Source organism: Geotrypetes seraphini, chromosome 18 (assembly GCF_902459505.1).
Source record: "Geotrypetes seraphini chromosome 18, aGeoSer1.1, whole genome shotgun sequence".
NCBI classification, from domain to species: domain Eukaryota; kingdom Metazoa; phylum Chordata; class Amphibia; order Gymnophiona; family Dermophiidae; genus Geotrypetes; species Geotrypetes seraphini.
Genome location: NC_047101.1, coordinates 2,103,187 through 2,130,094, shown reverse-complemented (window position 1 = coordinate 2,130,094; position 26,908 = coordinate 2,103,187). Strand labels below are relative to the sequence as shown.

The 26,908-nt window shown below is 43.4% G+C and overlaps 1 protein-coding gene across 2 annotated transcripts in view; it reads left to right on the top strand.

Annotated features, from left to right (window-relative positions):
• The window catches only part of CPLX2 (complexin 2), a 93,944-nt gene extending 73,205 nt beyond the window's left edge, over window positions 1-20,739 (top strand). Inside the window, exons 1-4 of one of the 2 annotated variants that reach the window (XM_033926859.1) lie at window positions 673-711; window positions 1,407-1,519; window positions 8,117-8,292; window positions 19,159-20,739. In XM_033926859.1, the coding sequence (XP_033782750.1) occupies window positions 1,489-1,519; window positions 8,117-8,292; window positions 19,159-19,356 (405 nt within the window). In that variant the 5' untranslated portion in view covers window positions 673-711; window positions 1,407-1,488 and the 3' untranslated portion in view covers window positions 19,357-20,739. Of the gene's footprint in view, window positions 1-672; window positions 712-1,406; window positions 1,520-8,116; window positions 8,293-19,158 lie in introns of those variants that run through there. The other variant, XM_033926860.1, reaches the window with a different exon arrangement.
• The last annotated feature ends 6,169 nt before the right edge of the window (window positions 20,740-26,908 follow it).

The following is a 26,908-nucleotide window of genomic DNA, read 5'->3' as shown; positions in this document are numbered from 1 at the left end:
CAGATGCCTAAGGTCCCTCCCTCCTGGGAAGGGCCTTAGGCCCCAACCCATGCATCTCAAGATGCACCAGGAAAGGGAAGACCTGCCAATTTTGCAGTGGCGGCCTGTGGAGCAGGAAGGACTGGGCATCCCTCCTGCCAGTTGAGGTGTCATGCACAACCTCTGTACCATTAAAAAAAAAGTCCCAATGGCTGAGTGACAGGAGGCTGCTTTGGGGCTTCCCCTCCCCTGCCACTCAGCTGTTCAAGCTTCTCAAACCGGTCGCTCATATAGGGAGTGATCAAACGGGATTCTGGCGAGCTTCCGTGCAAATCATTTGCATGGAAACTTGTAACATCACTATTCCAGAGTCAGCCAAAAAATGGGCCAACAGCAACTCACATAGTCTTAACGACCGTGTTTTGTGCATCTAGCCCTCAGTGTGTTTCTCTTTGCTTAGGTACAGAGAGAAACCAGAGTATTTATAGACAGCAAAGAAGAAAAAACTACAGATGCTAATCAGCTACAAATGATCTGTCAGTCAGCTTTTAAGTGCTGATAAGGGAGAGTTTGATTGCATTAAGTGCACAGCTGAAAGCCCCCTCTGCTAACAAGCTATTAGCTCCCTGACCTGCATGAGATGGTTGACTATAATAGTTCTAAAGCTTTTGGGCCTTCTGCATTTTGCTCCACCCTAGAACAAGTCAGGAGTTCTTGCTGACTGCTGCTGAGGTGAGGATGGCAGTTCCCCTTCATGCTACCCATCTGCTCTCTCCTTCTAACAGACCAGCATTGGGACTGAACTATTCCAGGAGGTTGCAAGTAGAAATCAGTCATCCCATGTGTCCAGCACTCAGCAGGAATCTCATTTTGGAAAGGATAGCAGATGTCTGCCATTTTCTATGTGAATTTTATGCTGGGTTTCCAATGAGGGAGATTTTAGATCAGTCCTGAGCTTCTAATGACCTCAGCCTGCATTTCCACAGGTAGAATCAGGGACTACAAATTCCACACTGCTTTGGGATGTAAGTGTAAAACCAGGACTGGACAAAAAGTCTCCCATCTGCATAGCAATGGCAGTTCTCTCTGTGCACCTTAATGGGAATGTGGCATTAGTGTGCGTAGCAAACCTGTACTTTGCTGGTTGAGTTCCTTTCTCTTCCCCAAGAGATCAACATTGCTAAGCAGCCCTTTCAAAATATCCTGTCGCTCATCACCTGAGGCCAGAAATAAACCCAGCCCCACAAGCAGAAAACTCAGCTGTGAAAAACTGAGGAGCAGAAAGAGGTGGTAAAAACCCCACAGAGGAATGAGTGAGTTCATTGTGTCAAGGGAAAGTCTTCACACTCTCACCCGAGTTATTTCTACAAACTCAAAGCTGTTAGACTTCAGAGGACTATAAGGTGTTTCTGTTTGTTGCATTCTAGGTGAGCCCTGATTGCAGAACCCACCACAGTCACTGGATGAAAATCTCTTTATTTAGGAGAAAGCACTAACCAGGGCCAGAAAATGGATTTTGTGATGAAACAAGCTTTGGGGGGTAAGTATGTCTCCTATGCATCCTCCCACTGCATGCTCTGTCCCATTAGAGCTAAACCTTTAAGTCAATGTTCTACGCTCTCAAAACTCTTCCATCAGGATTGAGGGGGCAGTATTGTTATACTAAAAGATCATTTAAAACTATTCCAGAATTCTGGATAGCTATAATTGTACCTATATAATATCTTGTAGTAAATGGCCCCCCTTATGTCCAATTTACAAGAAAATCATGACTACAAAGTCCCAGCTTTAAAACTAGGACATCTCTTTGACCTTGAATCTATATACGACCACTGAGAAATGAAGTTTAGTGCAGATACTTGTAACAGGTCATTAACACCCTGGCCGCAAACTTCCCACTGCTGCCACTGTCTCCCACTTCCACTCCTCGACAACTGTATCTGATCATTTAGGGAAGAATTAAGAAAGAGCGCCAAAATGGGATTTCACATGGAATTAACATTATAGAATTTGCACAGTTTTGCACCTAACATTTAGATAGAAGCACTTACACTACATCAAAGGCTCCTTCCACATCTATGCCCCCTAGAAGTCATGGGCAATAGAATTTGTGCACCCAGCTTCTAAAATAGTGACTAAGGGCAGTTGCATGTGTAACAACTAATTGCTGCCAATAAATCCAATAATTGGCTGTTAACTCCAATTAACAGTCAATTATAATATTTTATATTGTGCATGCAACCAACCTCATTATATACATTGCATGCAAAATTTGCTCACTAAGCTAAATTAGGGCATGCAAATTTATAGAATTAGTGTGTAGTCATGACATAAACGGTTCCTTCATAAGGACAGACCATGTGCCACTAGGGCATCAGTTGATGCAGAAGATGCATGGAAGCTCTGTCGCTGGCAGATAAATCCATATGTCCTAGGCAATCTGCCCATGTACATCAACCACTCAGCTTTATATTCTCTTCCTCAGAAATCCTCTGTTTGTCTCATGCTTTGAATTATGTTACTGTTTTCCTCTCCACCAGTTCCACTGAGACTGTTCTTTGCATCCACCACTCTTTCCATGAAGAAATATTTCCGTAGATTACTCCTGGGTCTACCCCTCTCGCCTTGATTCTATGACTCCTTGCTCAAGAGCCTCTATCCTTTTGAAAAAGGCCCACCTTCTGTGCACTCATGTCTCTATCATGTCTCCCCTCTACCATCTTTCTGACAAAGCATACAAACTTAAATATTTAAATCCGTTCCCATATGGCTTATAATGAGCATAGCCATGTTTAGTAGCTGCTTTCTGGACTGACTACATTTTTTTTCAAGGTCTGGTCTCTAGAATTACACACAGTCTTACACAGAAGCACTACCACCTCATTTTTACCTGCTGGCCATTTTTAGTTATTTATTTAAAGAAATTATATTCCACTCTATCAGAACAAACAAAAAGAGACACTGGAGATGTCAAATCCAACCTGTGGTCACAAATCCTTTATTTGCAGTTTGTATCAAAGTATTATAACGAGTCTTTAAAAATTGCTAAAACAGGCAAAGATCCAAGAGACAAAGTCCTAACTAGGATCCAAGTTGCGGCGATACCATCGCTTTTTTTCAGACGCTGCAAGTTTATAATTGTCCCCTGAGGAAGGCAATGGTATCGCTGAAACTTGGATCCTAGTCGGGACTTTGTCTTTTGGATCTTTGCCTGTTTTAGCAATTTTTTAAATTGACATCTCCAGTGTCTCTTTTCGTTGGTTAAGCTTTGCCTCGTGGCTTAGAACCTTTTTTCCTTCTCCCTATATTCCACTCTATCAACATTTCTAGGCGGATTCCAACAAATATGCATAATTTATAACAAATAAATTAAAACAACAATTACTTAATAAGCTTCAAAACATTTACCATCCCTTTTACAACATCTTGATAGCGTTTTTTAGTGCAGGCCGGTGCACTGAATGCTCGGAGCTGCTCCCGACACTCATAGAGCTCCTATGAGCGTCGGGAACAGCACAGAGCATTCGGCCCAATGGCCTGCGCTAAAAAACGCTATCGTGGTTTTATAAAAGGGGAGGGTTAATGAAAAAATATATATATATAGGAAATCTGCCTTGATATACCTCCTGCGTATCCTTTTTTTCTTTTGTCATTGCCTTATATATCTACAGATATGATCTTTTCTTGCAACTCAAAAGCATGACTGAGCTGGAGTGGACAAACTGTGATCTGCAGATGCTTTGTTTTTGGCCAACATTGCATTACAGATTTTTAATTAACCCCTTCTGGCAACACCTAACACATGTCAAGCTGCCAACACCATCATTCAGAGCCCAGAATATATTGATATTTGTGCACCATTAAATATGGACATTCTGAGTTTTTAATAATGGGGCCAGCACACATGTTTTGAATACAGGTAGTGGCACAATGATAAATAGAAGAGATTTGCTTTACCTTCTTTGTAAGAAATGAAATATATGGATATTACAGCACTGCCCAAATTACACCACTGGGAATACCTATGCATGGAATGGGGCTCATCATCAAAAGTTAAATATGTCTAAAAACCCACCCAAGTTGGCACTTGGACGATCTAAAAGGCAGGTCATCCAAGTGCTGATAATCGAAACAGCTTTTTAGACGTAACCAGGGACCTTTTACGCCTCTGAATCTCGCTGTGCACCCAAAGCTGGAGGGATGTGGGTGGGATGTGGACTGACCTAGACTTAGGGCCTGTTTTACAAAGCCGCACTAGCGGCTGCTGCGCAGTAACGGCTCCGAAGCCCATAGAGATTTAAAGGGCTTTGGGGCTGTTGCCGTGCGGCTTTGTAAAACAGACCTTTAATCATCCTGCAGGGTTAATCAAAGTTTTTCCAAGACTGCCTAGATGGACCTTATACGTTGTGAGTTAGAAGATGTAAAAACACGTATAAGTGCCCAAAATGTATCCGAAGTGACCAGAGAATCACTGCAGGGATAAAGTAAAGATCCACACACAAATACCCCATGTTTACTGACCCCGTCGCACCCCCACAAAATTCAGAATAAAAACGTACATACCTGCCTCTGGAATATCAGCCTAATAGAGCTGTAGAGATGGCTTAAGTAGTCTGGGGGGTGGGCTAGTGAACCATAGAGAGGAGGACCCAGGCTCATAAGCCACTCTACCCACTACATTAATGGTGGAACATTTGTTCCCACCAAACCCCCAAAATCCTACTCTACTGCCATATAGGTGCCACCTGCAGCCATAAGAGCTATTGGGGTTGTAGACAGATAGGTATAGTGTGTTTTGGGGGGCTCAACATGACCTATATGGGAGTTCTGGTGAGATGTTTATGTGGCACCCTTTTTGTAAAGTTCACAGCAGTGCCATATAAGGTGCCCCACTGCTCTCTTGCCATGTCTGGGTAGCCTGTCCATCACAATGCTGGCCCCTACCACATCCAAAAAGTCTTGTTCTGTATGTTTGGGACTTGGAAAAATTTTTGGTCAAGAATATGATATAAAGATAGACATAGTGGTGGTCTGGACGATCAAACGCATGGATGTACAGACAGACGATCTTTGAAAAAATATATATTTGGTTGTACATTTTGAGAATGGACATTTTGGGCAGCTAGCGCCCTCCATCCAAATCAGACTTAGACATTTCTATTGATTATGCCCCTCGATGTGTATAAGTGCAGGCTGTTTTTCTTCTTTATATTTATGTACATCTAAGCAGCCTCTTTTTACTGCTTCCTTGAGACTCTTTACTTTTTGCAGCGATCCTCAGCGAACACAATATACACAATATACAGGCACTTTGTTACTTATCTTCATTTTTTTATGGTATGTCCCAACTTTTTTCACCATGGACCCCTGACGAAGGTTTGTCCGAAACACGGACCGTGTCGGGTCCCTTGATAGGTAAAAGGATTTTATTTTACTTACTTGCATTTTAATTTTGGTACAATAAATTTTTGCCTGCATCTTGTACACAGTCTGCAGTTTTGTTTGTTTCTCCTGCACATCTAAGCAGCCATATAATTTTATAAAATCCATATTCCATGATAAAGTAAGGTTTTCTATTTATAAAACTTTATAACATTACCCTCACAATTCAGAACATATTTCTTATGTTCTTATAGAGGAAAAATCCATGGTCTTCAGTTGAGACAGACAGGGGGGAAGCCACTGCTTGCCCTGGATCGGTAGCATGAAATATTGCTACATTTTGGGATTCAGGAATCTTGCTATTCCTTGGGGTTCTGTATGGAATATTGCTAACTCTTTGGGGTTTTGCTAGGTACTCGTGTCTTGGATTGGCCTCCGTGAAGACGGGCTACTGGGCTGGAAGGACCATTGGTCTGACCCAGTAAGGCTATTCTTATAGTCTTTGTTTACCATATGATTTCATTTGGCTCAAACCTTTTCCAGTTGTACCTCAAGGCAAGCTGCATTCAAGTATTTTCCTGTCTCCAGAGGGTTTACAACTGAAGTTTATACTTCAGGGAATAGATGGTTAAGTGACTTGTCCAAGTGGAATCTGAGCTTGGCTTCTCTAGTTCTAAGCCTGCTGCTTTAACAAAAACCAAAAAAAAAAAAAAAAAAAACCCCAAGCGAAAGGTGTCATGGAGCTTCTGCAGCATTTATGTCAGACTGTCCTTTGCACCTCGGCATATGAATCCACAAGATTAAATTGCTACTCATTCAAAGGCAGCAGGTACAGTAAGCCATAACTGTCTAGGAATCATTCAGCACCATGGATAGCTCCATGGAGGCCGTTCATTCTGGAGTCATAAGGCAGACGGTGGAGCCTTAGCAGAGAAGCTTTCAAATACAGACTGTGACACTCAGCACGGCAGTAACAGAGCAGAGGATGAGAAGCCAGCACTACTGTTCTTCCATCTGATCCAGTTGAAATTATGCCACTATTCTTTCTGGATTTCAAAGCAGCCCATATAACCTGGGCTAAGGTCAAGAGTAAAGTTCATGACCCTTCTGGTCATAATTGAAACAACCTCCTACATTCAAATTATTAATCACAAATAGGTTTACCCCTGTGATATTAACCAGACTGTGCCACAGTGGTTGCACCAGAATTTCAGCAGCAGTGTGCGGTGAAATGCTTGTGAAAACACAGGATGGACCACTCCATGCGATTTAAACAGACAAGACCCTCTCCTGCCCTCTAAAACCATATTTATTACATGTGAATTTATTTGCATTTTTCTATATTACCTTATGTTTGTTTTATGAATATTGTATTATATTTTTAACCATGTATTTCTGCTCTGCATACCCTCACCCCTGCCCTCTTTCTCTGTCAGCTGACACTACCTCCCCTGACAACCAAACCTCTTCTTTCTTTCTAAAAAGAGGGAGTGCCTGGCTGTCTGAATAATACTGGTATATGTGAGACCAAGGAGCAGATCATTGAGCTCCTCCCAAATGTGCAGACCTGATCTGTATAAAGCTAATAGTGAAAGCCCACTTAACTTGAGGAAAAGGCTTTCATTTCATGGCTTTTTTTGTTCTTGTTCTTTATCCTTACTGTGCTATTTTTCACCATACATGATCTGTGGCATGTTTTTATAGCATTTAGAATTAAGTAAGTTGACCCTCCTTTATGGCCCTTTAAATCAAAAAGGCTGCCGAGTAAGGAATTGAGTGAGTATCCCCTCCCAAATAATAGCAGAAGCTGCTCTCAGTAGCACACTCCTCCAGTGAACTCTCTCAAACTGGGACGTCCCACCCCAGCAAAAGGAGCGAACAGGAGTCAGTGAACTCCAAGTCCATCGCAAAGATTTCTGGAAGATGGCATTCTGCCCCAAGCAATGGGTGTAACAGATGAGAATTGCTCTACATTCTGCTGAGAACATTCAAATTGAAATGTCCTTTTTCAGAGCTCAAAAAATAAATCTGCCATCATACTCCAGTCCTGTCCTGCTGCACCCCGATGCATAATCAGGCTGACATACCCCAGCCCCAATCCCAGTGGCATTTTTCTAGTGGTATATTGCTAAGAATTGCTGTTTTAACATCTTGCCATGTTACGGTATAGACCTGAACTGACATTGCAACTCTTTTTCTAAGGTCAGGAGGAACAGATAAAGCAGGAACTGCAGATACCTGTACAAGATGCAGGCAATGTTTATTTAATCAAACCCACAAAGTGTTGCACACAAACAGACCACCTTTTAACAGATTGTGGGACCCAACGCGGTCCATGTTTGCGATCACTTGTCTTCATCAATTTTGCCTGATTCTATGATGTCCGAGAAAATTGTTGTGTTACTTTGACCACCATACCTAGGGACCCCTGATGAAGATAAGTTGATCGAAACACGGACCGTGTCGGGTCCAATGATCTGTTAAAAGGTGGTCTGTTTGTGCACAACAATTTGTGTATTTGATACAGGTGTCAGAAGTTCCTTTTTTGTTTTCTATCTACTGTGCCCTTACTGCAGATCTGTTGGATTTTGTTTTTTGTTCAACAGATAAAGCAGGAACATTAGTGAGTCTTCCCTGTTTGGACAAAAGCTCTTCTCAGTTTCAGCTGTTCCCCCATCTCTCCTTACAACACATCTGTTTTCCCATCTCTCCTTATAACACATCTGTTTTATGATATGTATTTATATTCTAACAGGTGCCACTAAAGACATGGGCAAAATGCTGGGTGGAGAGGAAGAGAAGGACCCTGATGCCCAGAAGAAGGAAGAAGAACGCCAGGAAGCTCTCAGGCAACAGGAAGATGAGAGAAAAGCCAAGCACGCTCGGATGGAGGCTGAAAGAGAAAAAGTGCGACAGCAAATTCGGGATAAGGTACCACTCTCCCCCATTCTTCCTCTTATACATAGCCACAGCAGTGGGGCATCACACAGAAGTAAAGAAATTTGTAAGGGAACTGGCACAAAGTCCCCCTTCACCACTCTTCCTTTGCACATAATACAGCATAGCTTATAGCAATCGTATGCCACCATGATGCTGTGGAATACCCATGGATATTTGAGGGGGAGGGGAAAGTTACTGGGTCAGTGCTTTCAAATACCATCAATTCACTTTATCATTTAAGCACTGAAGGGCAGCATTAAAAGGATGCACAGTTTGGTATAAATTGAACTTTAAAAAAAATGCCAAACAGCAGAGATAACCAAAATATCAATTTGAAGACAAACAGAAAAAACCATAAGAAAGTCCTTTATTTAAAGCAATGCTGTTCACAGAAATTGTCCGTATTTGTAATACCATATATACTCAAATTTAAGACAATCCAAATGTAGGTCGAGGTACCCTGCCCTGGTGGCAGCCATTCAGTGAGCGGTTCAGTGCAGGGCAAGAACGTAAAAAGCTCACTCCTTTCTGGTACGCCACTGGACCACAAGAACTCACAGCAGCCATTCAGAAGAGCTCAGCGTGGGGCAGGAGCACAGAAAGATCACTCCTGCCCGGTACACTGCTGGACCACCAGGGATTCAAAAAGGTACATGGAGGGTGGGAGGGGATACAGCATGCCCAATGGAGACCTGCAACAAGTCCAGGAGGGGGTGGGCGCTGACCCGAATATAAGATGAGACCCCCGTTTTTGGGCCATTTTCTTGGCCCAAAAATCTCAGCATATATTCGAATATATACGGTATAAGTGAACAGTCATGTGTGAGAGGCACAGTATCCATGAGCTAGTGGAGGCTAGTTCTATAGAAACGTCTTACCCAAAGAATTCATTGCACTTTCAGGACCTCAGACTGCTTATGGGGCAATTCTGTGAGCTCACGTCTGGTGCTATGCATGGCAAAGGTGCCTTTAATTGGTGATTCCACACATAAGTGCACTAGGCTGAATTCTAAGTGCTTAACTCCAAGAAGGGTTTAAGCATGGGAGGAAAATGGGCAGACCATAGGCATGGCGCCAAGTAACATGTAACTTATAGAATGCCGTCGGTTATATGCATCAACATGGTGCACGTGGGTGTGACCATTGACATGGTGTAAGGACTGGTGCCTATGTTTTGGCACGTAGGTTTGCCCCAGAATTCTACAATGACAGTCATGCCAAGGTGCCATTAGTGCTCAATTGCTCCCCACTGTAGAACCCAAATTGACATGCCAAAATCTAGAATTTGACTTGCTGCCTATGCATATGAGGTTTCTGATTATCTGTCGTTCCCCACCCCCCCCTTCACTAAGGCATAGACAGTTTTTAAACTCCAGGCTGGAGACGATTCTAGCCTAACCCTCAGTGCTTTTAGGCTTCCTCCCAATCTCTCTTCTGTTCAGTCCAAGGTGACCTTGCTCAATGTTGCAATCCAGAATCTTGCCAGGAATGGGACTGCAAACGTCCAAGTGGCACAAAGCCTGGGGAAGCCATATGGCCACAGAAACATGAGCCAAAATTGTCAGCAAGTAGTACTCTGTAAGAACTGCCAACCAAAGTCCTCATTTTATCTGCATTAAATAAATGCAATAGGCACCAGACTGAGGCGTCAGCTTTTACCTCTTCCCACAACTGGAGGAAAGAGCTATCTCTACCGTAGTATGTTTCAAATTTTATTAAAATTTCTTATACCAGTCAATCAAATTTCTGAGTGGTGTACAATTAAAAAAAATTTTACAAAATTGACCGCATGGGGAGTTAATAAGACAAATAATACACGGACATAAGACAAACAGGAACAGGAGGCTGTTCATGCATGTATGCACCTGTTTTATGCAAAGTAAGGGAGATTCTGATGCAATTATTATATCTGATGTTTTCCAACCACCAAACAGGACTTTTTTTGTTGTTCTTTTGCAAAGAAATACAACTTGTATAGAGAGAGGCAGAGCACCATGAAGGAGCTCATTAGCAGAGCCGTCAGCATACAAGTAGAGCCTGCTAAGGTGCTGTATTGAATGTGGTGAGGAAACTGTGCAGACATTATTTACCATGTGATAAGGCGAGGTGTAATCACAAGAGCGCCTCACTTTTCAGCATCAAAAGCAGAGCCACACTGAGATGGTTTTATCTACACCTTCAGCGGTTTCCAAACTAGAGGTCTTGGAACAAAGATCTAAAGAATAAAGGTTGATCAAGACCACAAGGCAAAGCTGTCCCTCGGTGATGTGCAGAAATCTAAGATTCACATGATAAGGAAACCCAAGACCTTGCATTACAGTCTCCCATTTAATTTCCTGTCATTTTTTTTTTTTTAATGAAACAAGAAACATTGAAATTTCTTTCATTTCAAAACAAAAGTTGCCATAAGCCCTAGACAGATTCATTCTCTTCCTCTTCTTGCCAAAAAATATAGCACCCGTATCCCCTTATTTCACAAAATGCCCTTTATCCCATCCTTGGGTCAACAGAAGCTCATGGAGAAGGAGTGACCCCCCCCCCTCCCCAGTCACTCCTGCTCTGCTGTTGGTATTTTTCAGCCTGAGGTTGGCACCATCAGCTCTGTGGTTGAATCAGTCCATACTACTAAGTGAAGCCAGCATTAGATCAACCACCCCATTTTTAATCACAGTAGAAGTTAGGTAGGATTAATTTGAAATCACTCCCGACACCATTAAATCCACAGCTGGGGTAAGGTAGGGGGGGAGGGATTCAGAAGTGCAGACTGGCACTGAGCTCATGGGGATAATTAAACTTACACAGTGTTGACAGGGATTGGGAGGCTGAATTCAAGCTAATCAGTCAATTTTTTCATGGTTGGATGGTTATTTTTTTCATTTCATTTATTGTTTATTTTTAAAGAAATGAAAAGAAATTATGTTCGGTTGACATCCCTGGGGGCTGAGATATTTATTTCCATAAGACAGAAAAGAAATTCTCAGTGTGATCTCATGGTAAGAAAACATCATGATAGAGGAATACTAGGTGGCATGGAGAGAGCAAAATCGGTAGAAAAATGGTGGTGAGACTTCATCGGAAGTGTTGTGTCCAATTCTGTAGGAACTTCTCCAAGAGAACATATGCAAACTGGAGGCTGTCTAGAGAAGAGTTGCATAAGCCCTAGAAAGTGAGGATGAAAGAACTGGCATTACCTAAGGGTGAAGAAAGCATAAATGATAAGAGACTCCAAAACTTATTTTACGCATGCCTATAAGAAGACCTCAAAGGCTCTTTTAAGCATGGAAGTGACATTCTGGGACAAGAAAATGTCATTGTAGAAAGCCAAAACATGGTAGAGTTAGAAATAATATTAGAAAATATTTTGGATGCATGGAACAGCCTTTCAACAGGCATGCTGGAGGGAAATCAGTACCAAAATGTGAGAGAGCGGCAGATAAATAGAGAGGATTCTTAGCTAGAGGGAAGTAACTGAGAAGCCGGAGCTGAAATAATCTACAATCACATCATAGAAGGGAGAGAGTGCAGACCAAAGGCATCCCTCAGTCTTTGATTGTATGATGTGAAGATTCAGGGGCTTTCATTTGAGTTTGAAGTCTGTTTCTTTTCTGATGGATTTTCCATGGTAACTTCATGTTGCAAAAGTGAGTTATAAGTGGACACGGTGAAAGCCAAGAACTTAATTCCAATCTTTTTGGAGAAACTGGAATCCTCAGATGGGGGTCTAGGGACTCCATATGATATCAGAAGTATTTCTTTATTTATACCCCGCCTTTCCCAAGGTGAATCACAGTAAAATACATACACAAACAAAATCACATACAATACAACAAATCAAACATCAATATAACATAGTAATAATAATGTAAAGCCTGCTAAAATTACAAAGAGGCTATAAATCAAGACCCATATTTCATCTTACAGAAGAGATGTTTCTTCAATATTTTCTTAAAACTACTCATACTAGATTGCTGTCTTAAATATCCTGGAAGCTTATTCCACTCGCGAGGACCCACACACAAAAATATGCTAGCTCTAGACACGGCTAGCCGCAACTGTTTCACTGTCGGAAAGTGAGACAACGGAATTCAAGAGCAGTGGCAAAATGTTCGAAATCTCTTAGACATCGTGGCTGGGGGGCAATTTTGGCACTGCAGGAATCATTTGAATACAATGGGAGCCATGATATGCAAATGAGGTTCCCATTGTGTTCAATGATTTCTATGGTGTGTGATGCAACAGGAGGGGTTTGCCAGGGTCCCAAATCTAGGGTTACAGCAGAACAGGGGACTTCATATGGGTTTAGATGTATGAACAGAAATAAATTGCAAGGCATCAGCAAGCATTTCCTGCAAATATACCTCACTGAAGTAAACCCTTCTGGAAGATTCTCTAATATAACTATTTGTTGAATTGTATGGATGTCATTGTTTGGAAGGTTTGACCTACTGCTTCATCCAGAGAATTAGAGTTGTGGCTTTATCTTTAAAAGAAATCATATACTTCCACAGCTGTCCTTTCCTATACAAGAAAATTGAAGTGAGATCTGCAGTCTGCAAGGGGGAACTGAATTCTGGGATTTTGTTGTGCAAAGTCACCTCATCATTGTGTATGGTGAGATGATTCTGGAGAAATCAGGCCGTGATGTCGACTTCCAGATCAGAGCAGGATAAGGGAAGGAATGTTGTGAGATGTTGCTAGAATAGTCCTTGATTCATTAGAACTAGATAGAAAGAAGTAGTAAAGCCACTCAGCTTGTTTATCTGATGAGACCTAGTGGAAAATAGTAAGTAAGACTGGTGTAAAGGCTTCTCTAGTGCATGGTGTTTTAAGAGAGGAAACATAGGATAGATCTCTCCGAAAGACGTATTGGGACCACGCACAGCTCTTTAGAAGACTCCAGTATCTGAGCTGATTTTAGCCAGTGTTATGAGATTTGGTTCTATCGTAGATATTGACGCATTCCATTAGGAAAACCACAGAATTGCCCTAGAGAGCGAACATTCTCATTTAACATCAATGCATCAAATGGGTTCCACTGATTTGTGGCTCATGAGGTAAAGTAGGCCTGTGCAAATGTTCTGCTCTCTACTTCCTTTCATTAGGCCCTTCTACCTTTCAAGGCCTCAGAAGAAGTGAGCTATTAATGGATGAAGGCCTGTTCTGAAGCTTCAGATGATGAAATGGCAAACCGCAAGGGTTGCAGTCAACGCAGAACTGTACGTCTGTAATTGCCAGGCCTCCCAAACAGTCTAGCATTCCCTGGCACAGTCACAGCAACCCAGAATGTTTAAGGTTGGGGGAAAAATATTCCAGCCATACAACCTTGCTGTCTGCCAACCAGCCTAATTTCTGGTGTCATGGCTATGTTTCTTCCTCTGCTGAAGTCTCATTTCCTATCTGGGTTAATAGAAGACTATGTTAATTGGACATCATTGTCAACGTAAAAAAAATCATGAATTTGATTCAGGAAGAATTTGCTGCCATTTTATTAGGAGCTAGAGGACATTTTTAAACATCCTCCTTCCTCCTTCAGATACTACACCTCACTTAAAAGTGATGAAACACTTAAATCAGAGTTTCTATGATTTTTTTTTTTTTTCCATCCATTCCAACACAGTACCAACTTCTTTTCTTCCATCCTGCCTAGGTCTGGTTGGTCACCAATCCCACCCCAAGTCTGAGACTCAGGGCACAATTGTAGTAAATTGCATCCTCTCTCTTTCTCCCTGTGGGTTATGAACCGACCTTGTGCAAAAACAGCCAAAATCCGTTATATCAATGGAAAGGTTCGCAGCTAAGGGTGGACCACAATTCCACAGACAAACCGGGAATGTCCAAAAGCAAGAAATGTAGAGCGAGTCCCTGGATGGTCAGGAGGAAAGTTATTTTTAAAAAATTATTTATTACACAAACATAATCCAATATACAAAATCATGAAAAGACAATATAACAATCTATAGCAGCTAATGCAATAATCACACTATGTCTTCAGTGCTTGGCTGAAGGGCCAGACCCAACACAGGCCATGTTTCGGCAATAATTTGCCTTCCTCATGTGGGAACCTTAGTTGGATTGAGAAGCATTGATAGCTGGGTGAAGCTGTCAACTTAATGCTGTTGAAAAGAACAGTCCTTTCATACCGGCATGACCACTATTGTTTTTCACGCTTCACAAATAGCAGATAGGGACTTGTTCCACATTTGTTGCTTTTGGACAGACCTTGTGCAAGTCAGAGTTAGAAAATTTTTCTGCCATAGATTTGAATACCTCCCCAGGAAGCACACATTGAGACACCGTTGCTGTTGGTATCAATTGAATATCTGGGGTCTCGGATGTATAATTACTTAGCATGACGCTAACACCCACAAACACTGTGCCCAGAGAAGTGTCAGGAAGGAGACAGATAGGAGCATGTTCTATGCATCTTAACATCTCAAAGCGATGACAATTGCAGACTGACAGCTATTTAACAGCCTGAAAGCTCCCTGGCATGTCTGAAAGATTTCTGTCTAATGGCAGATCAAAGCACAGTCACATCACATCATTTCAAGGTTGCAGGAAGGTCATTTCATTGACGCTAGAGCACGCCTTCTACTCTGACAGCTGAGCTGTGAGAGCAGCTCCAGGGAAGGCAGTGAATGAATGAGTTTCCCTCTAGAAGGCTGGCAAGAACTCAGAGACCCACTACAAGTAATCTAAGGGCAGGGGGAGCTTCTAGTGTTGCAATTAAAATGCAGCTGCTTCATGCAGAAGAAGAGCAGAAATTGTAAACAAATCATTTTGCAAATGTGACCTAAAAAATGATTGTGAAATCCTCACAGGTCTACCTACAGAAGTACTTCCACATTGAGGACACAGCCCCAAATACCACGAAAGCTCAGGGAAATAAAAATATAAGACTTGCCCAACTGGAACAGACTGAAAGTCCATCAAGCCCAGTAGACCATTTCTAATTGTCACCAGCTAGATCCCAAGTAGCAAAACAGATTCTACGCTGCTTATCCTAGGAAAAAGCAATGGAGCTGGGGCCATTTCTTCAGATCGACAAGATCTTCATGTCTGTGTGTATCATGAGCAGGTCTTAAAACTCAGCTGTATGTAAACCGCATGTGGCCTGTACCTTTGGGTAGGTGACAGAACTACTTGTATTATTCTATCAAAGCATGGTTGAGGCTCATAGATATGAGCTTGCACGATCTGGGATCTTTAATATTGCCAACAAGAGTGGTTATCTCCTCAGATCTGCAGGACCAGGTCCATTAATTCAATAATTTTCCAAGACCTTTATATACACCACATCTAGCAGTGTTCTCATATCCTTTCAGCTCAGATAAGTGGAGATGAGAAGGTTTCAAAGTCGCTTTCAATTTGTGAAATCTCACTCTTTGGTTTTTTAATAAAGGTAAAATACTTTCCATGGGGATTGGCTTTTTGTCTCAAGTTTTGATGACCTGAAGGGGGCTCTTAGCCCTTTAATAGAGCTGGTGCCACAGTGACTCCACGTGACGAGAGGGGTTGATGGGAAAAGATTTCCCCTCTTTTGCTTCAAAAAATATCAAGCCCACCAAATGAAAAGAAACCGAGACTGGATGAGGAATTTCACCGCAAAAACATGAGGTAGATTGGCTTCACCTGCTGCTGAATCTGACACGCTGACCAGTGGCCCATTTCTGCTGATGTGTGCTTTGTTTACAGAACATCTCCAGTTCCAATTTTCCACTATGAATCCAGCCAAAAATGAGTGTTGCAAAGATGTCTGGGAAACATGAATGAGTTTCTTGGCGGTCATAATGCATTCAGAATCTTAGCTGCCTGTCAACATTTTCACAAGTGGAGTTTTGCATGGATTCAGCATTTGGGTGCATTTGGGGTATCTTTGCATAATTTTCCAGGCCCATCAACCTTTCTGAATTAGATTAACTACTGCCAGCCTCCTCTCCAGTACAGTGACTCTTCCTCCTTTATGGCCACATCTTGTCCTCTTTGAGGTCTGACTTCATTCTCTGAACCTCGCACACTCTACAGTCCATTTTCTCCTTTCAGATCAGTCTTTGCCTGGCATTGTCCTGTGCTGCTTCCATATGTTTTCCTCTTAGGACATCCCTCTCCCCTTTCTAACCTTTCTGTATATTGAAGCTTTAACCTTCTACTTTTAAAACTAATAGGAGGAAATATAATTTCAATCAGAGAATAGTTAAGCTCTAGAACGTATTGCCAGAGGTTGTGGTAAGAGCGGATAGCGTAGCTGGTTTTAAGAAAGGTTTGGACAAGTTCCTGGAGGAAAAGTCCATAGTCTGTTATTGAGAAAGACATGGAAGAAGCCACTCCTTGCCCTGGATTGGTAGCGTGGAATGTTGCTACTCTTTGGTATTCTACAATCTTGTTATTCTTTGGAATTCCGGAATCTTACTATTCTTTGAGATTCTGTATGGAATACTGCTACTCTTTGGGTTTTTGCCAGGTACTAGTGACCTGGATTGGACACCATGAGGACAGGCTACTGGGCTAGATGGACCATTGGTTTGACCCAGTAAGTCTATTCTTATGTTCTCCTGTGGCTGGAACTCAGGTTCCAGACTGAATGTATGCAGATACGAGTGACTTATTGTGTGCATGGTACCTATCTCTGGAGGCCACCTGAGCTGCGTGCACAGGGTGCACTTCTTTCAAGTGACTTGATCCACTGCCAGTCTCAGGTGAGAGGAAAGAGTTGGAATGCAAGCTTACTATCACTGTGCTATCAAAAGCTGGGAGAAGGGAGAGTGGGGGGGGGGATTCCAAGTGATGCTGAAGCAGGGGAAGGGAGACTAGTGGAGGATACTGGTGCTGGGCAGTGGAAGAAAGAGAGGGAAATCTAGCTTCTGTTGGGACTTGAGGATGGAGAAAGAGGGGAGAGAAAGAGAATGCTGCTGGGGTTGGGGGAGAGTTTGGAAAGAAAGGTTGCCCAATATGAAAGAGCAGAGAGGGTCTGCTGGACCTGAAGAGGTAGAGAGAAGGCTGCTTGGGCTGAGGTGAGAAGAGATAGAGGGAGCTGAGGGAGAATAGAGGAGAGAAGGGAGCTGCTGGGATAGAAGAAGTGGGTTGTTATGACTGCGGGTAGGAAGAGAGGGGACAATGCTGGAACTTGAGGGTGGAGAGGCGGATGCTGTGCCAGAGTCATTATATGTAGGTTCTTGTATAACGGTTCAGGAGGGAATCAGGCTGAATAATCAGTGAGAGTACCTAATACCCTTGTATCATGTCTCTTTGTTTATATATACCTCTTATCAAAGGAGGTTGTTGAAGCAGTTTTCATTCAGATACTCAAGCATTTTCCCTACCTGTCCCTGGGGGCTTACAATCTAATATACCTGGGGCAATGGAGGATTAAGTGACTTGCCAAGGGTCACAAGGAGCAGCAAAGGACTTGAACCTACAACCTCAGGATGTCGAGGCTGTAGCTCTAACCAATAGACCATATAAATATGTGACCCACTGAGCGAAACGGTACCAAAAGTGGCTTAGAAATAACAGAGATAAAGGCTGGAAAAGTTTGGAGGAGCAGCTTTCATTTTTGTAGGGTCGTAAGAATGGGATGAATTTAGGTTCTACAGCCTATAAACTGCAGGTACCTCAACGTGATAGATGTAATTAGTCCATGCCTGAGGCTGAAATTTGGCAGGATTAAGCAGATGATATCCCTCTATCTTGTGGTATAAATAAGTCACATGCCGACTATATTGTTGGTAACTTTTTGCTCAGCAGGTCACATACAGAGAATGATACGGTGACAAATTTTTCCCTGTCCCCGTGGAACGCGCTTCCAGAGGTTGTGATAGGCCAGAGCACAGTACAGGGGTTCAAGGAAGGTTTAGATAGGTTCCTAAAGGATAAGGGGATTGAGGGGTACAGATAGAAGCAGAGGTAGGTTATAGAAATGGTCAGGAACCATTTCACAGGTCATAGACCTGATGGGCCGCCGCGGGAGCGGATCGCTGGGCGCGATGGACCTCTGGGCTGACCCAGTGGAGGCAACTTCTTATGTTCTTAACTCATTTTCCCATCCCATCCTGGAGAGTTCTTTTCCTGTCCCTGCTGCATTCTTGCAAGCTCTGCCCTCATCTGCACAAGCCTCAAACAGGGCAGAGACAGGGATAGTGTCCCCGTGTCATTCTCACATATCGATTAGCTTCAAAATAGATGGTCATCAGAAAGTGGTTGGCCATTTCTTGTGATATCTGAGTCATGTGCTGGTTCGCAGGAGTTGTGAAGGAATTTGTTTTTCTGGAACCGAGAAACTGCTAACTTTGAAGGGCTGCTGCTTCTCCCAACGTACACTGTCCTCGAAAAAGAGAACATTATCCACATGCCCTTTAGAAAAAAACATGAGGAGCAGAAGCCAAATTGCCACATCAGTTCAGGCCAGTGGAGTCATTGCCACATGCTCAGCATCTGGTAATAAGATTCCCCCTCTTAAGGGTGCATGCCAAATATGGGGTTACCAGACGTCCGGATTTCCCTGGACATGTTCTCCTTTTGAGGACATGTCCGGGAGGTCCGGACAGCTTTTCAAAACCCGGCACTTTCTCCTTCGGGCAGGAGGACAAATGCGCATGCGCTGATGTCCTGCCCGATGAGAGCAGGCAGTGCGGGGCAGGGATGGGGGCGGGTCTAGGGGTCCAGATTATCCAGTCGTAAAATCTGGTAATCCTAGCCAAATATGCATGCATCTCTGCAGGAGCACTGAGTGAGCTGAGACAGAGGGAGAGTTGTCATTGGCAGAGCTGGGATTAGAACCTCCTGCTGCTGGAACCCTCTGCAGTGTGAACTGATCTTTCCGCATGTGTCATTTGTATCTCTGGTTCTTTGTGGATGTAGTATGGACTGAAGAAGAAGGAAGAGAGAGAAGCAGAGGAGAAAGCCGCCATGGAGCAACCCTGCGAAGGTAGCTTAACCCGTCCAAAGAAAGCCATCCCAGCTGGCTGTGGCGATGAGGAGGAGGAAGAAGAGGAGAGCATTCTGGATACCGTCCTCAAGTACCTGCCAGGACCCCTGCAGGACATGTTCAAAAAGTAGTGGAGGTCAGGGTGCCATGACACCACACTGCCCAAACCATTTCTTCAGCTTCATTGGAAGGCAAACAAAACAAAATTTCTCTCATCCCTGGACAATGAGGAAAAAAAAAAATTGAATTCCTGCTTTAGCTGATAGTTTTTTTCATTTAAGTCATTAAGGATCTCGGAGCCAGTGTGCCACATGTCGTCTGTCCAAAACCATGGGTCATTTCCCATGAAGCTTCCATCAAAGTGACCAAGCCCACAATCCATTCCATTATGAATTCCTCAAAACGCAAGGAGAAAGTTCATGGTATCACAGTGAAGTAGAACCATATCACTGCTTCTAGATCCCAGAAGATGATCACACAGTAGAACACAGTAGAATTAGCATTTTGTGTGATAAAAGACATCAACAGCAAGGAGTGGAAGCAGTTGTCGGCTGATACTGTTAGTCCACACACACACTCACGCCTTCTCACAATACTCCCTCTTAACCAATCCTAGCAGTTCAAGTCCTTTCTCTGCTACGTCAACTGCCGGGGCTGTGTTTCACTGGTGAGCCCTGGATATCTGGAGGTAGAGTTGCTGATCTGGAGAGCCTAATAGGGATTGAACAGTGCAGTCTCAGCCCAAGAACACATTGGATGGAATCAGACTGTCAGTGGGTTCTCATCCCTCACCCCTGAAGCATGAGGGGACTAGTCGATTAAATGCTAGATGGGCAGTTTAATCCTTGGATCTACTACTTGAGCCCCAAACTGTCCTAGGGCCCCTCAGACTGGGCATGTCCAGAAGAGAGGGTGCTCTGATCTCCACTGTCTGTGCCGAGCAGCTGCTGATTAGAATGCTACCTCCATCTGTCTGATACGCTTTGATCTCATTTAATTGCTACCCAACCCCTCTTCTCCTGCAGTAACACTTTTAACGCCATGATGTGTCAGATACATGAGTGTGATCTTAGCGTCTGGCAGTGCCAGCGTTGACCTTCTGCGTCCTCTAACACCCCTACATTTCTGGGTGATTGAACCCAGCACCCTCCAGCATGAGAAAAGCTCAGATCTCCCTACATCATAAATTTCATCTGCTCTAGAAAACAAAATAAGGTATCGAGGGGAAAGCACACTGGACTTCTTCCTCATCGTAAGTGGCACAAGATGCTGCTCAGGGATCCACGAGTCGTGTCCTTGACAGTATTATGTGACCCTCCCCAGCAGACTGACAGCATGCACGGACTGGCTCCGAGATCCTTCTCTATCACAAGAGGTTTCCTGTGACAGACTCTGTGACTAGCACATGAGAACATTTGTGCCTCTTTTTCCTGTAAGCCATGCATAGGGATCTCCAGCAGTGGAGCAAGGGATGATTTGGGCGGGCTGGCCCTGGCTTTTCTCCACAGGTGACCCCTAAACCTCCTGCTGGGTATTGTTCTTATTAAACAGCTGCTCGATTTATTTTTTATTATTATTATTATCAATATTCTTTGTGCTTCTATAATTGTGTTTTCATTTTGTGCCATAGAGAATGACACGGGGACAAATTTTTCCCATTTCGCCTGATGTCTTTATCCCCATCTCATCCCCACGAGCTCCGTCCTCATCTGCCCAAGCCTCAAACACTTTAAAATCTTAAGTGTTCAAGGCTTGTGCAGTTAAGGCAGAGCTTGCAGGAATGGGACAGCAACAAAACTCGCCCATGGGGATGGGGACAAATTTGTCCTGTGTCACTGTCTAATTTTTCAGACTCCAGTTTTGCACTGCCTTAATTTTTTGCAGAAAGAAAAGTCCTGCAACTGTTCTGGTTCTGAGTCAGCCATTTATCTCCTCCAAGCTCACAAGTTCTCAGGGAAGATTGCAAACAGCTCTGAATATTCATCAGCTGTATTTTGCATAGTAGACTAGACCTGTTTGTGGCCCTCCAGGACTGCAGCCGAAGACGCTGTTGTAGCACATTCCTTGCAAGGATGAATTATCCTCAAGAGAATGGCCAAAAGGCAGCACCGGATGTCAGCCATTTGGACTTTGCTAGCCAGGGGCCTCTTGAGTCCTTGGCCTGCTTCCTCTATTTGTGATCTTCTTATGGTCTAGAACAGGGGTGGGCACACTGTGAGTCCACAGACAGAAATGAGACTTTTCTGACCCTCTCATCTCTTTCAAATTTGCATTCCAATGCTTTAGCCTGGTTTTGCCAATATCCTCAGCAAGGGCATGTCATAAAATGTGACAGCAGCAGCCAGCTGTAGGGTAGCAGCAGCAATAAGTGAGTGGTAAGGACTTCCCACCCATCCCAGAGCAATGTTAGGAAATTGTACTTTACGCAGAGGGTGGTGGATGCCTGGAATGCGCTCCCGAGAGAGGTGATGGAGAGGAAAACGGTGGGATGAACACAGAGGATTTAGAATCAGAAAATAATATTAAATATTGAACTAAGACCAGTATTGGGCAGACTTGCACGGTCTGTGTCTGTATATGGCTGTTTGGTGAAGGATGGGCTGGAGAGGGCTTCAATGGCTGGGAGGGTGTAGATGGGCTGAAGTAGGTTTTGACGGAGATTTTGGCAGTTGGAATCCAAGCACAGTACTGGGTAGAGCTTTGGATTCTTGCCCAGAAATAGCTAAGAAGAAAAAATTTAAATTGAATCAGGTTGGGCAGACTGGATGGACCATTCGGGTCTTTATCTGCCATCATCTACTATGTTACTATCCCCCTTCCTCAGAGGTAGGAATGGTGGAAGTACAGCTGAATATTTTCAGTCGGGTGGTGTGACAGATAAATGAACCAAATAAATCAATAAAATTGATTGTGATATAGCTGTGAAAGAAGGTGAGAACTAGTCAGTCCCAGAGGTTGAAGCCCTAGGAAAAGATCTCTTCCCCTAACCGTTTGAAGAGGGGCATGCCAAGATCAATATTAACTGTTGGGGATATTCCCAGAGGTTTCTCATTCAGTTAACATGTGGAAATGAGCTGCATTTCAGGTAACAGCTACACCTGGTGAGTGACGTTATCTGTAAGGCATAGCCTTCGACCATTCATTGCCCTATTGCTCAGCAGCAGCATGAACCGCTGAGGCGTTGTGTTCCCTTTTAGCATGGCCTAGTGCAGAGACTTCTGAATTTGCAGACTTGAAGACTGATTTACTAAGAGCCAAAGGGCCAATTAGAGATTCCTTTAGTGATCATTGGGCTTCAAACTTTTTTTTGCACAGTCTCCCTTCTCTCCCCCTAACTCACCAATGGGAGATCTGATCCCTTGCAGGATTCCCAAAGGAGGCATCCCCTGTTTCCTAACAATCAGAGCTCTGAGGAAGATCCTAATTCCACTAGCACAGCTCTGAGGGAGATCCCTGCTCCCAGGCTCCTTAGGCCCCCGGAACAGGCAGAAATCAATAATGTGGCTCAGTGGAACCATTAGCCCACCCCTGACCTAGACAAACTAGCACCAGCTGTAGGGTCAAACCTGCATACTGTCTGTCTTAAGATGCTCAGTCACTCAGAAGTCTTGTGTGGGCACCTTCTGATGGCAAAGCCTAAATCACGTCCTTGTGTGCCACCAGCCAACACAGCAAAAAGGAGAAAGTGGAAGAACAAATCCCTTAGCCTGCCAAAACTGAACTGCAGTCTCAAGAGTCTGTGCTAGCATGTGGCTAGCTTTCTTCTGGAGGATCTGGCAGTTGGGGGTGAGGAGGAGATTAGCTGACAAAGACAGAGGAAGGCTGCAGACTTTTCTCTGGTTCAGATCACCTTTCGCTTGCATGTTCCTATGAAATGCTGCGGGTTCACCGAAGTTTCATGGAAATCAGCACTTGAACTTTTTCATACAAAGATATACAGAGTTTAAAAAATCATCTCACTGTGCTTTTTAAAAGCAGCCTAGGTTATAAACGGACAAAGCACTTCTCTGCCTTTTATCTTCTTTCTACGCTGACTTTAGCAGGTCTTGTTTTCTGGAGTCATTGGGTGAGTAGACCAGCACCTTTTTTCCAAATGAGGAGATGATGGTAATTTCTGTACAGGTCTGGTCTCAAGACAGTCTGTTGTGGAAATTTAGGTGACTGCACTGTTAATATTATAAAGCAGGAAAATTGTGAAGGGACATAGCATCACAGAAAGACTCCTCTAGATGGAAAAGGAGAAACAGGCAGAGAAATGGGGAGGTGGGGGGGGGGGGGCTCTAGGATTTAATGTCTTACACATTCCAATAAGTCTGTTTGACTGACAAAAAGCAGTTTCATGTCTTTGGACCAACCACAACTGAAAATGGACCAACTGTTTTGACAATGTTTCTATTCTGAATTCCTGTTTCTGTAATGTGTTATTACTTGCTTCAAACCTGTTTCCCTGATAGTAAGTCATTGACTGCTTGGCATTTAGTGGCAGGCTCTGAATGGTGGCTGCCACCGACTAGCCCGAAAGAGCGCTGAGCAGGTGGCATTAACCACGTGATTTTCAGCTCCTTATCCAGAGAGCACCTTGGACAGGTGTTTGGATAATCTCTGACTGCACATGGACCGTCCCAGCGCCATCCGGCTAGTGCTGAAGCGGTCAGAGGAAATATTCAGCTGCACGGTCCAGCCAAATATTCCTCTCACCAGTTCTTATCTGGGCTACAATCACTCCTGCCTTTGAATCCTGAGCCCTGTCTTTTTATACTTTTTGGAAACTGCTACTTCTGTCTGTCCCTTCATATAGTCTCATCCGTGAGAAAGAGCAAAAGCATTGATGATCAAGGCCATTGCTGATCCGCTTGCTCCCTTCACTCCTGCTTTTCTCCCACCAGCTACTTCCTGCCAAGCTGCATTAGTGGCTACTTCCGGTTTCCTTTTTGTTAGCCAGTCAAACCATTCAGCTGCATCTCTCTTTCAGGCTAAATAGCTTCAGTGTTTTGAGTATTTTGGATTCTGTCTCTGTTGTTTTGACCAGACCAAAGTGATTTTCCTCAGTGATTTTCATTCCTTTGCTGCATGGAAGACATTCTACTTCATTGGAAAATCTCAGGTATTGGGTTCTTGTATTTCTCTGCAAGTGAGGAATATGCAGGCATCTTTGAAGATAGTTTTGTTTCTACCTGTTTTGAACCTAACAGGTAGGATGAGGAGAATAAGGTAGATTACTTTGGCATAGGGTTACCATATGACTCCAGAAAAAGGAGGACGGATTGAGACATCCGCGTTTTACTTTCATTGAAAACAATGGCAGTAAAACCCAGATGTCTCAATCTGTCCTCCTTTTTCTGGAGCCATATGATAACCCTACAAGTTTTGGCATCAATGTTGCCAAACTTTAATTTAGTTTATAAAGTAGAGAAAGTTTGAACAGCACTATCCAGATAACTTAAGAACTGCTACAGCCATAAGACCCAGTAGGAGGTAGATCGAGTGTGGATGGTCTCAGCTAGGGTTACCATATGGCTCCAGAGAAAGCAGAACAAATTGAGACATCTGGGTTTTACTTCCATTGCTTTCGATGGAAGTAAAACCCGGATATTCAATCTGTCCTCTTTAACCTTCTCATCAGACAAGACTAGCTGGGTCCTCAGGGGAATCATTCAACCCTGATGTCAAGATATACTAGCAAGGTATTCCTCACCTGAAGGGACCCTACAACTACTAATGCAGCCACACAGGTCTCCTGCTAATCTCTGGATAACACCTGAGCTGCTGGTTTCAGAAATGTTACTACAGAGACGGCAGCAGGATAGTTCTGGCTTGTTTAAGCAAAATGTGTTCATGCGAGGGTTTGCTACAGGACAAGTCGCTATATTAAGGCATCGGATTCTATGTAGTGTGTGCCCAGGAATCCTGCCTAAGCACAATGCCTACCTTTTTTAAACATTTCTACAGGGTTGAAGATTTCAGCTTCCAAATGAACACAACTATTTTGCAAGTTTGTAGAACGTTTCTCAGCACACTATAGTAAAGCTAAACTCTCCTGATTTGTGTTTGGGTGGGTCTCCCAAAACGCACTTCCTTACAGCCTTTGAATGAAAAAAGGAAAATATTTCACTTACCCCACCCCCCACCTCCCTTTTATAAAAGCGTAGCATAGTTTTTAGCACCAGCCATGGTGGTAACAGCTCTGATGCTTACTATGAGCGTAGGAGCTGTTACCGCCACGGCCGGCGCTATAAACTGCGCTACGCTTTTGTACAAACGGGGGATAGTTCCCTAAACCTACAATGAGGCATTAACACCACCCACAACTCCAGACTATTGCTAAGAAGAAGCCCTGGGTATGCAGGTCCTGTCTCATGGTTTCGCTCTCAGTAGTCAGAGATGGGTCAACATCTGGTGGAGTTCCCCACACGAAAGGGCAGGTTCACTTTAATTCACAAGCAGGTGGAAAGAGTGGCTGGATTGTATTTTTAATCCCATCTGTTAACTATCAGATATTTTCTCATTGGGCAAATAGCTGTGATCCATGAGGGAGGGGTACTGCTGCTGCATGTCAGCCTCCCCCCCCCCTCCTTCTCAAGTCATTCCTATTGTCACTCTTTCAGAATCTGTGGCCTGAGGCTCATTTCCAGCACTAGGGCCAGGAATGCAGTGGTCAATGAGAGGGATTGATGATTTTGATCCTGCAGGAGGTAAAGCCATAGACTTTTTCAGGTTTGTTCTTAATTCTGTTATATGTTTGCTGTTCAGACCCTCAGAATGAGAATTCAAGCACACTGTGCAAAAGAAATGAAACTGGTAAACGGGTGACCACACCAGTCTATCATCTTCCTGTTCCTTAGGACTCGGAGCAAAACCTCCAGTTTTGCTTCAGCAATGGCTTTCTTGCATAAATCAGAAGAGATGAGCTATTTTCAAACACCTCTTAAATTTCAGTATTGGCATCAGCGAAACATCCATCATGGCCTTAAATTCAGAAAGAATGTTCTTACATGAGGGTTGGGACTTTCTTTGGAGACAGCAGCCTGATGTTCTTCGGAGGGGGGGGGGGTGGAACCAAATCTGACAAACTAGAAGACTTGCTCTATGCCTATAAAGCCCCATGCAGATCACAGGGAGCTTACAGAGAGCAAAAGTTTTCAGAAAGCAATGGGCATTCAATTAAACAGAGAACTCTACAGTTGCTGACTAAAGCAAACTTAGTACAGAAATGTTTTTGCTGTTAGCAATGTTTCTTAACGAACAATAGTTCTGTCCTTGCAGTGACACCATTTTGTTCCACAAAATTTGTCTTCTGCATCGAATCATAGTGACATCCTAAACAACCTTCATGGCTACTGCCAACATGGAAACCCAATATTTTATTCAAAAGATACTTTCCAGATTTTCAGGCCATGTGTATAATTCACCAATGTTTTTCCTTTTAATGAAAATTTTACTTTAGAGAGAAAAACATTGAAATTATTCTATCTTTAGAAACAAGGGGACAACAGAAAGTGGCCCCTGCTCCGGTCAGTTCTGTTAATGGTGCCACGTTTAAGAGCACACTCTTATTAACCTTCCCTCATTCTGGTGTTGGGAAACTTCTGGCTCTTTCCTCTCTGGTTCCACCAATTCACCATTTCTATTTCCATAAAGACACATTGAATGCTACAGTTGATGGATTCATAGTTCACCATTTCT